Below are 11,100 nucleotides of genomic sequence, written 5' to 3'. Positions count from 1 at the left end.
TCTCCTCCTTTCCCTCCCGGTTCTCCTCCCTCTCCCTCTTCCCCCTCCCCGCCCCCTTCTCTCTGTCTCTCCTCTGAGTGTATTCTCTCCTACCTCCGGTCTTAAAAGGCGAAACCAGATCCAGGGCCTACAAGAGAACGTGCGGAAGCTGCCGAAGCTGCCCAACTTGTCCCCGCTGGCCATCAAGCACCTGTGGATCCGCACCGCCCTGTTCGAGAGGGTCCTGGACAAAATCGTCCACTACCTGGTGGAAAACAGCAGGTGAGAGACGGACGCTTGCGCTCTGCCGCCACCCGCTGGCCATTCTGGGAACCTCACCCTCGAAAAGAAACGAGTTTTTCCCCCTGAGGTTTGAAAGGCTTAAACAAGAGCTGTCTGCATGTTTGACGCTGCGATAGCTAGCTTTGAAAGCTGGAGAGGATTCTGGTGCTGAAGAGCAATGTGCAAACAGGGGCTTCACATTTAGGGCAAGATGGAGGGATCTTGGAATCCGTCCTTCTGCAGTCTCCTCTACTTAATGGCTGTTTGACTGCAGGACAGTCAGTGTCCCTCTCTGTGCCTTGGTGATCTCTCAGACTGAAGAGCACGGAGTGGTTTCCAGAGAAGGTGTAGAGATGAATCTAGCAAGCCACGACTTGTTGAAAATATGCAATGAGGCTAGACCCTTCCAGAGTAATCTGATGTCAATATGAGACTTCCTGACCAGTTCCCATCCTGATAACCACAGTCACAGATCATTGTAAGCCACCATGTGGGTGCTGGGAATCGAACCTGGGGCCTCTATGAGAGCAGTGGGCACTTAACTGTGGAGCCCTCCCTCCAGCCTGATCTAACTTTTACATCTCTATGTTGATATTTATGTGTTAGATGAGTTTTCAAGGAACTGGGAAATCATTCCACTGTATCGCTTGCAAACCAGTAGATCCCCAAACTTTCAGCATGAGCATTGCGTTCATGACATCACACACACACACACACACACACTATCGGGGTTAAACTTCAGAGGCTTGCGGCTGGCATTTGTTTTGACCTGTCAGGGTGGGGGAGTCTGTGAGTGCAGCCTTTGAGTCTACACGATGGCTAGACAGCGTTTTCTTGCCTTGGTAATGGGACAGCGTCACCTGAGAGCCTGACTTCTGACTCTTTTGCGCTCCTAAAGTCGTCACGGCTGTGTGGCGAGCCGGTGCCTGTGAGTTCCAGGCCAGGCATCTTTCATAGATTGCTTTGCTCAGCCTGTGAGTTATTTTTGCAGCTGAGGCTCTCAGCCAGGCGAGCCTAGTCCGCCCTCGTGCGCCCTCTAGTGTTCGCCATGCAGACCTGCATGTCCTTTCCTCCCAATAGTAAATACTATGAGAAGGAGGCGCTCTTGATGGACCCGGTGGATGGACCCATCCTGGCATCTTTGTTGGGTAAGATGGGTGCGGAGTGCATTTGGTCCTTTGTTCTTGGGGCTCAGGACCTGTCTCTGCTGTGGTGTCTTCTTGCTCGACTCTAGGGTGTCCTCACTGCCTGAAGGGAAACAGAGCGCTCTGAGGAGCCATTCTAAGGCAGTTGGGTGGGGGCACTTTTGGGGACTCCAGGTTCCCAGCCCTGTGTGCTCCACAGTGGGGCCGTGTGCCCTGGAGTATACCAAGATGAAGACTGCAGATCACTTCTGGACTGACCCCTCAGCCGACGAGCTGGTCCAGAGACACCGGATCCACAGCTCACATCTGAGACAGGACTCACCTACCAAGCGGCCGGCGCTCTGTGTGAGATGGGTGGGCAGTGTGAGGGCCTCAAGTAGGGTCTGGACCTGACCCATGGGCAGGCAGGGAACAGGGTGGGAGTCCTGACGGTCACTGCCTCATACCTGGCTCCCCCTTTCTCCCTCTCCTGTGCTGATACCAGATCCAGAAGAGGCATTCCAGTGGCAGCATGGACGACCGACCATCCATCTCTGCCCGGGACTATGTAGAATCTCTGCACCAGAATTCCAGGGCCACCCTGCTCTATGGAAAGAACAATGTTCTGGTTCAGCCGGTGAGTTCCGGTGTGCCTAGGTTGTGTTCCGAGGGTTTGAGTACAGGTTATGGGGGCAGGGAGGTCCTTTTTATTCATCAATTCACCCACCTCTTTATTTATGTGCCTACACACCCATCTGCTCATTCATATGTTCACCAACAACTCTACCTGTACATCAGTTCATTTACCAATATAACCATCCCACTCATCCAGCCACCTCTGTGTGTTGCTTCATTGACCCAGCAGTGTCTGCATCCACCAACCCATTCATCCACCCATCAACCCACCCACCCATCCATCCATCTACCCACTCTCCCACCCACCCATCCATCCATCCATCCACCCACCCACCCATCCATCCATCCATCCACTCACCCACCCACCCATCCACCCACCCACTCACCTACCCACCCATCCACCCATCCATCCACCCACCCATCCATCCACCTATACACCCACCCACCCACCTATCCATCCCTCCATCATCTATCCACTTACACATACATACACACATGCATATGTACATGCATACATCTATCCACACAAACATCTCTATATCAGTATACATGGCAATATCTCTAGCTGGCTGCCCTGCCATTCAGCTCTTCCATTTTCCACATCCCTCATCCTTGCTGATCTATTTGTGTATATAGCTTTTCACTCTCTGTTCACCCACCTGGCTGTCCACTTCTTTTCCAGTCTGTCCCCAAGCCATCTGCCTGGCTATGTACTCTTGCTGTCACTCAGCAAACATTTACCCAGATGCTCTGTGTGGCAGAGGTGTGGTATTATGAAGTGATCCTCTTCCTCAGTGACACCTGGCCAGTGCTTGCTGTGACTTGGGCTGCAAAAACTGTAGAGATGGCAACACTGAAACCCAAACAAGAGGCAGGATTATGATTTGCTCCCACAACAGCTGCTTCTGTGAATGCTTGCCTTCTGTGCTCCAACGACTGGCTGGGCACAAGGGTAGAGCATGAGGCCTGAGCAGCCCCCGCCCTGAGGGAGGCTGTCCTTTCCTGTCTTCTGTCATTGAGTCACGGTCAGTGTCATGTCCTGGTGCAGCTGGAAGGAAGCAGGAAGTGGTCCCAGCTCTGTGGTCATAGCCTTAATGGTTGGGTGACCACATGTCATTTTGCCCTGTGGACTGTCATACCTGCATTCTAGGTGGCACAAGGCCCTAATATCTTAGGTTTAGGAAGTAATGAGCTTAAGATATAGCCAGTTTTATTTTATTATTATTATTATTATTATTATTATTATTATTATTATTATTATTATTATTATTTGGTTTTTTGAGACAAGGTTTCTCTGTGTAGCTCTGGCTGTCCTGGAACTCACTCTGTAGACCAGGATGGCCTCGAACTCAGAAATCTGCCTGCCTCTGCCTCCCAAGTGCTGGGATTAAAGGCATGTGCCAGCACTGCCCGGTGTAACCAGTTTTCAAATGACCAACTAGAAGCTTCGAATGCTAAGAACTGGGACCCAGTTTAGGGATAGAGGACTTAGCATGTTCAAGGTTCCATCCATGGGGGCGGGGAGAAGAGGGAGAAGGAGAAGGAGAGGGAGAGGGAGATGGAGAGGGAGAGGATATGAGTCATCAAGACATTGAAACAGGACCATGCCAGGCTCTGGCGGCAGAAGTGAGTGGTTTCCCTAAACCATATATGGCTCACAAAACCCAAAGTACTTCCTGCCAGTCCCTTGACACAAAAAGTTTGGTGACCTCTCTGACCCAGCAGTTCTGTAAAGTACAGACTGTTCACTGTCATCTCCAGCGAGGATCCAAAGGCTTGTGGAGCATGGCATCTCTGCTTTCCAGGGGGATGTGGGACTGGGTGACCTGGAGAGATGAGTAATGGACGGTCACCCTGTTCTCGTGTCCATGTCACAATAGCTTTGCCTTTCAAAGCTGAATCAGAGTCTCCTCTCGTGTCCTCCCTGCAAGTTAACAGCCACCCAAGCTCAGTAGAGGGGGTGATTGACTGAGCCTGTGTGCGATCAGGCCAGCAACAGCTGGTTCACAGTTGAGAGATGCCATGGGTGACCAGACATCCCCCATCCAAGCCATAGATGGATAAGACTGCAGCGCAGCAGCAGGCAGGGTATCCTTCCCGGAACACAGACAGGAACATTTTCTTGCCCACTTGGAATAATGGGAAGTGGGTGGATAGATTCTGGGCAGGCAGAGGGTCAGGCTACTGGGTGGAAGTATAGTGTGGGAGGTGCTTGGGAAGAGGGATTCTGGGTAATATCTGTGGGAAGGACTGCAGGTGGCTTCTCTGCTTTCTTAGCTCAGTTCCGTGTTGATGGGTTTCTGAAAGGTTGCCGAAAGCAACCCAACCCTTTGATTCTGCTTCTGCATCTCTGAGGCAAGGCTGTCAGGCCCGTGTCCACCAGAGTCCAGCAACATGGCCAGGCCTGAATTATCTTCTCTCTGCAGAGGGATGACATGGAGGCTGTGCCAGGGTACCTGTCTCTGCATCAGACAGCTGATGTCATGACCTTGAAGTGGACACCCAATCAGCTGATGAACGGTTCTGTGGGGGACCTGGACTACGAGAAGAGGTAAGAGAACTTCAGTTGAACGTGCCCCAAGTCCTTCTACTCTCCTAACGCGGAGATGCTCTTCTCAGGGCCAGACAGCCCTGCCTGCTGTGTGAACTGGTTTTATGGTTACCTGGCCCCGCCTCCCTGCTGCTGTAGCCTCAGAAGGAACACTGGAGACAGGTGGCAGAGCCTCACGAGTAGGCGTGGTTAGCTGCTCACATCCATAAGTTTATTCTCAGGGGCCAGTGAGATGGCTCAGTGCCTCGAAGCCTGAGTTCTGTTCCTGGGGCCCATCTGGTGGAAGGAGAGAACTGACTCCTTCATATTGCGCCTCCGACCTCCACTCATTCAACATGGTGTGCACCCACCACACACACATACACACACACATACACACACACACACACAACTAAATAAATAAAAATGTAATTTTAAAGAATTTACAAGTGTGCTTCCAGGCCTATAGTTAAGTGTAAGGATAGCAAATACCAAACCTGTAAATGGCACCTCAGCAAGCCGTGAAGACACATCTGACTGAATGAGAACTAGCCCCGCCTCTCCCCGGTGACGTCACTTCCATTACCCCTCCCCCCGCCTCTGCTTCCGAAGCTGTACTTAGGGTGTAGGAGTGGAGCCCTTCACAGAAGGTGTCAGAAGTGGGTTGCAGCTGCTAGCGTGATGCCTGTGTTACTCGGGGGTTCTCCCAAGAGCGGGGTTCTCCCAAGAGCGGATGCCACGAAAGGATTGATGAAAGAGAGATTTCTTCAGGGAAGGACCTAGGGGAGATGAGCGCAGGCGCAGAAGAGAAAGAAAGGAAGGTCACATGGGACCAGCTGGAGATGCTGGGCTGGATGGGCCTGGACCACAGCCATGTGCTCAGAACTGGCTGGCATCGTGGCACATCGGTGGGACTGTGGTGGATCTGCCCAGGGGATGGGAGGCTGTGTGGTACTGCTGAGCTCCACTTCTCTGTACAGGGTCTCTGCATGGCTGCATTCCCGGACTGCCACAGAATCTACATTCCCACATACCCCCTCACGGGCACTTCTGATAGGGGAATACCTTATTTCAGGATCGTAGGGGTCCTGAACTAGAAGTATATCAAGTCAGTACTTGGAACGACCGTACCGCAAGCACTGTGTTCCGAGCTGACTGTGTGAGGGGCTCTGGGTAGAGTCCTTCAAATGAAATATTCTATTAAATCCTCATAGGAACACTACAGTGGAGATCGTATTAGCACCTCCATTTTATAGCTGGGGATATTAGACCCCTCATTTTATATACGGGGAAACAGAGGCTCCTCAAACCACACCACTAGTCCATGGAAGGTCAGAACTGGGCAAGGTCATTCTGACTTCTGCCCACAGCTGCACAGTGGCAGCATGGGCTCTGAACTAGTACCGATGTTTATCTTCCAGGTACAAAAAGCCAAGCTCAAGCGACTGAACCATTTGTCCAGTGATTCAAAGAACCCAGGGGTGGGAGACCTCACGCTAGACCCAGGGACTAGAATAGCCATTCCTGAACCCATCATTGTCTCTTGCCTCTGCTTTCCTGCCTGCCCATCCTGTGCTCAGACAGGCCTTACATGGTTCTGAACGTCCCTGGGCAGCATGGAGCTCTTCTTGGGCTATCGAAGACTAAGTCTATCATTTCTCTTATGGATCTTGAGTCATGGTACCAATCCTGCATGATTCACTGTGACCGGTCAGTGCTGATTGGCCAGCCTGGGTCAGGTGATCATCTGAGACTCCTGGGTTAGATACTTGGCAGAGTTGGGCTCAGCTAACCACGTAGAAGGGAGAAGGGGGTTTACTCAGAAAGTTGTGGTTGTAGGGTCAAAGGAAGGGGAGGATGGCTGGGCAGGCTTGAGACACAGATGCTGGGACAAGTGGATCTTGGTGACTCTGGCTTCCCACAGTTTCCCTCACTTTCCCTTCCAGTGTCTACTGGGACTACGCTGTGACCATCCGCTTAGAGGAGATAGTTTACCTGCACTGCCACCAGCAAGGTAGGAACCATGGGGACAGCAGGTGGCTGGGTGTCCATTGTGGTTCTCTGTCCCTGCTCCCCATGTTCATTCATTTAACATTACGAGACACTCAGGTGTGCCTCCTCAAGCAAACTGCATTATTTCCCTTAGTGTGGCTGCTCTGAATCATTGCAAACACTCAGTGATAGGGGGCAGGGGTGGGGGCGTTGCACAGACATAAATGAAGTAACGCAGAGTGTTGGCTATAGAGAGGGGGCTTGAAAACCAGATCTTTGTGACTCTGAAATCAGTAGTCTGCAGACCAGAGGTCAGTAACCACTATAGTCCCTAAAAGCCAGACCATCCAGAATAAGCAGAGTGCACTTAACTTGTCTAGGCATGGAACTCGACGCGTTAAGTAAGGCAGACCTTGCTTGGTTCTGATCCAGGCTTTGCAACTTAGCAGCGGCGTGACCTTTGGGATGACATAAAACCTCTGAGCCTTGGTTCTGTCCCTTGTAAAATAGGGAATGTACAGCCAAGCCTCACAGGGATGCTCTGGGCCTTACAGTAAGGCAGTACTTTTAACACACAGTATGGCTGTAGGGGTGAAGGCATGTGTTTGCAGAGTGGGGACCGCAGCATGTTTTGTGGTGACATCCTGCCATCTTCTCTTCTCTGATGGCGGCAGTGGACAGTGGTGGGACCGTCGTGCTGGTGAGCCAGGATGGAATCCAGAGGCCGCCCTTCCGCTTCCCCAAGGGCGGGCACCTGCTACAGTTCCTCTCCTGTCTGGAGAATGGGCTGCTTCCGCACGGGCAGCTGGACCCGCCGCTTTGGTCACAGAGAGGAAAGGTATGGGGTTGGCTGTGGGGAGGCTAGAGGAGGCTGGAGGATGCCAGCCATGGAGTATCACTGGGCCCTACTGTAACGGGAGGGGGGTGCTCCAGCGCTCCTCACTGAGACCCTCAGTGATGCCAGCCATGGGGATAGGTGGCTTCCTGAAGTCTACCATGGGATGTGCTCCTGCAGGGGAAGGTGTTTCCTAAGTTGCGCAAGCGGAGCCCACAGGGGTCCTCTGAGTCCACCTCTTCAGACAAAGAAGATGATGAGGCTACAGATTATGTGTTCCGCATCATCTACCCTGGCACACAGTCTGACTTCGGTAAGCAGCCCTGGGCCCTGAGCTCACCAGCTTCTCCTGAGAACCTCTCCAAAAGTTACCCTTGGGAGGCAATAGGCCTGGGTTCTGGGACCAGCAAAGGACACCCAGAAACTTAAGTGTCCCAGTACCTTCTACCTCCCTGAAAATGAGAACCAATAGCCACCCCTTATTCAACTAGTAAAGATGCCACTGGGCAGGAGGGGACAGTAACCATTATAGTGACTTGGGCTCTGGGACCCTGGCTTGACATGGGCAGGTTTCTTTCTATCCCTCCCTGGCCTTCTTTTTCCTCATGGGTGAAATGGGCCGTTTCTAGGGTCGGCTACAGGCATTCAGCACACACAGAGCAGGCTCGTGCTGACTCCATGCGGTCCCTCTTGTCAGCACCCTTTTGAGCAATGAGGAGTCAAGGTGGGCACAAGGATCTACATTCAAGTATCTAATTAAAAGCCGAGCATGACTGTCTGTACTCATAACCCGAGCCCTGGGGGCCAGAAGCGGGCAAAAACCCTGTGTCCCCTGGCTCAGAAGCCTAGGTGAACCTTTGATTTAGAGAGAGACCTTCAATAGAAGAAAGCACCCCAGGTCTTGCTCTGGCCTCTGGGTACAACCATACTTCTGTGTTTAGCATTCATGTGCACACATTGGGGCATTCATGTGCACGTGCACACACACACACACACACACACACACTCACACATAAAGCCAAGCATACTATAGTGCTAGGGAATCCGAGTCAGGCATTAGCCAGCCTGGGTCTCATTAACCAGCCAGTTTACACTGCTTGCCAAGTTCTGGGCCAGTGAGAGACTGTCTCAAAAGCCAAAATACATGGTATTGGAGAACAACACTTGATGTTTGTCTTCCACAAACGTGCACAGACATATATAGACATCCACATATCCATGTGCATCTGCACAAAAACACACATGTGCGTGTGCATGCATACACAAACACATACACACACACACACACACACACGACTGGATTGAGCCAGGTGTGATAGACACTTGTCATCTAACATTCAGGAGGCTGAGGCAGGAGGATTGTAAGTTTGAGGCTAGTTGGGGCTGCTAGGTAAACCCGTGTCTTAAAGAGAAACATTCCCTGCTGCTGCTATCAATGTTGCCATTCGAGTCTCTGTGCTGCAAAATGAGGACAATTGCCTTCTTTACATATCACCAAGGATGAATGGCGAGCCTGGTCTAGTGCCTGGCACAGGGTGGGCACTGTATGTACAAGTGCCAGTCTTTCCTCCTCTGATCAGCACGACATATGTGGGAGCTGTGTGGAGCAGGGCGGAGAGAGGGTTAGAACGCCAGGAAATTGGTTTCTCTGGTGGCCTCAGCCCCGCCTACCTTAGCCCCCATCCCCCCTCACTGATTCTTTTTGTTCTCTGTCTCAAGTTGCCCTTGACCTCTTGGGTAGCCCCCGGCCCATGTCCATTGGCCCTGCCTGGATGATGCTTGCTGCGGGCCAGTCCGTGCTGGTGGTGGCCAGGGGGCTCCAGTGGGCACAAACCAGAGGGTGCCTCACCATCCCCACAAGGAGTGTGAAGGAGCAACTCCCCAGTAATGTCTGGTTCCCCTTCACCAGGGGCTGGGTAACACCTCAGCCATGTCGCCATTTGAGTCTTGTTCCCAAGGGAGATGGAGACAAATGAGCAGCCCTGTGCCCCTCAGTACCTGCCCCATCCAGCAGAAGGCAGCCCTGTGTCCCCAGTACTCACCTCACAGAAATCATCCCTGTGCCTACCAGTACCCACTTTGCCCCACAGAAGGCAGCCCTGTGTCCCTCAGTACCCACCCTGCAGAAGGCAGCCATTATGTTCTGTGACCCATTGGTGTATGGTTACCCACCCTCCACCTCCCTGAGACAGGCTGAGAACCAGGGTGGTTTCTGACCAGCTCAGTGATGAGTATGTGAGAGGAGGGAGTGTGGAGCCAGTCACTGTCAGCAGGTGCAAAAGCTTCATTCTGTAGCCAGCATGCTTCTGTCTAGTGGGTCATAGTGACCCATTCAGCCACTGAGCTCTGATGACAAGGATAGGGGACAAAAGTCTCCCTCCCACTCGAGGATCAGAAGTCAGAAGAGCCTATGAGAGAGCAGTTGTCCTAAGAAGTCCTAGCAGGCGAGAAAATGGCCACCTGTCTAATGTCCTAGAACAGGGTCCAGCAAACTCCAGCCGAGGGGCCAAATCCAGCCTCACTCCATACAGCCTACGAGCTTGGCATGGTTTTACATCCTTGACTGGAAAACAGCAAAAGGAAGCCAGGTCTTGGGCCAGTAAGAGGGCTCAGCGAATAGAGGTGTCTGCCTCTGTGCCTGGTCAGCCTGAGTCCAATCCCTGGAATCTACACCGTGCTCGGAGAGAATCTATAATAACAAGCTGGGTACATTTGAAGGTTTTGTCTGTAGGCCATCAGTGGTGCTAGACCGGCACTTGACTCAGGGAGCCCCTTCCTGAGCTCGCTGAAGGTGATTTCTAGTTTAGAAGTGTCAACAGTGCTGCTGCCTTCCCTAGCCAGGCCCCCTGGGGCTGGAACTCCGCCTGTGTGTTGGGAAGAGCTGACTCCCTTCTGATCACACAAGCTCCTGTGGGGGTCTGTATCTAGGAACTTAGGACCCAGCCTTTCCCTGAGAGTGTCCAGTAGGCCCCCCTTCTCTAATGCCATCTTCCTAGGAACAGAACTGAATGGGGACATGGCGAGGTGAGGCTCTCTGCACTGGGATAGGCCTGTCTTCCCGGCTCTGCGCGCCCTCCTCTCTTCTTCCCTCTTCCGCTGTTTCTCCCCTCCCCGCCTCCCTTCTCCGCAGCCAGAGCCTCAGAATCCTGGTGGTGGCTTTCACTGGATCAGGTGGACTCAGAGATGATGTCAGATTGTGGTTGGGCACTTTGGGACTGTCACACTCAGATCCTTCTTGGCCCCGAGCCAGCTTTGGGAGTGCTGCCTGCTTTGGGGTGAGGTTTCTGTAATACACATTGGTTTGGCCAAAGTTATTGCTGAGCCCCCTTTCCACCCACCATCCACCACAGTGCCCCAGGACCTAATGGATGTCTCTATGAACAACCTTCCATCCCTATGGCAACCCAGTCCTCGGAAATCCTCCTGCTCTTCCTGTTCACAAAGCGGCTCAGCTGACGGCAGCTCAACCAATGGCTGTAACCATGAGAGGTAGGCGGGGCTGAAGGAGGAGCCTGAAGCACAGACTAAAGACCTGTAGCTGTCTATCTCTTGCCTCATCCTGAGTTTGGGGAGGTGTGAATGGCGAATGGAGCTAGGTTTAAATCATGTGGTCCTGGCCACTGGAGTTCCCTTGCACGTGTCCTTCAGGATAATGTTCTGCTTCAGTAACACACAGTCTTGAAACAACAATGGCTTTTTTTTTTTTTTTTTTTTTTTTTTTT

General features: G+C 52.3%; 1 protein-coding gene across 4 annotated transcripts in view; it reads left to right on the top strand.

Moving 5' to 3' along the window:
* The window catches only part of Sgsm1 (small G protein signaling modulator 1), a 68,924-nt gene that overhangs the window by 22,364 nt on the left and 35,460 nt on the right, over positions 1-11,100 (top strand). The window contains exons 5-14 of one of the 4 annotated variants that reach the window (XM_031337441.1): positions 109-261; positions 1,342-1,409; positions 1,606-1,751; positions 1,891-2,022; positions 4,448-4,572; positions 6,498-6,565; positions 7,218-7,381; positions 7,559-7,691; positions 9,098-9,262; positions 10,729-10,867. In XM_031337441.1, coding sequence (XP_031193301.1) covers positions 109-261; positions 1,342-1,409; positions 1,606-1,751; positions 1,891-2,022; positions 4,448-4,572; positions 6,498-6,565; positions 7,218-7,381; positions 7,559-7,691; positions 9,098-9,262; positions 10,729-10,867 — 1,293 coding nt within the window. Of the gene's footprint in view, positions 1-108; positions 262-1,341; positions 1,410-1,580; positions 1,761-1,890; positions 2,023-4,447; positions 4,573-6,497; positions 6,566-7,217; positions 7,382-7,558; positions 7,692-9,097; positions 9,263-10,728; positions 10,868-11,100 lie in introns of those variants that run through there. The other 3 variants (XM_031337438.1, XM_031337439.1, XM_031337440.1) reach the window with 3 other exon arrangements.

The sequence above is a fragment of the Mastomys coucha genome, unplaced genomic scaffold, assembly GCF_008632895.1.
Source record: "Mastomys coucha isolate ucsf_1 unplaced genomic scaffold, UCSF_Mcou_1 pScaffold22, whole genome shotgun sequence".
Taxonomy (NCBI): domain Eukaryota; kingdom Metazoa; phylum Chordata; class Mammalia; order Rodentia; family Muridae; genus Mastomys; species Mastomys coucha.
Note: the sequence above shows the minus strand (reverse complement) of the source record. Positions and strands in the feature narration are given on the sequence as shown.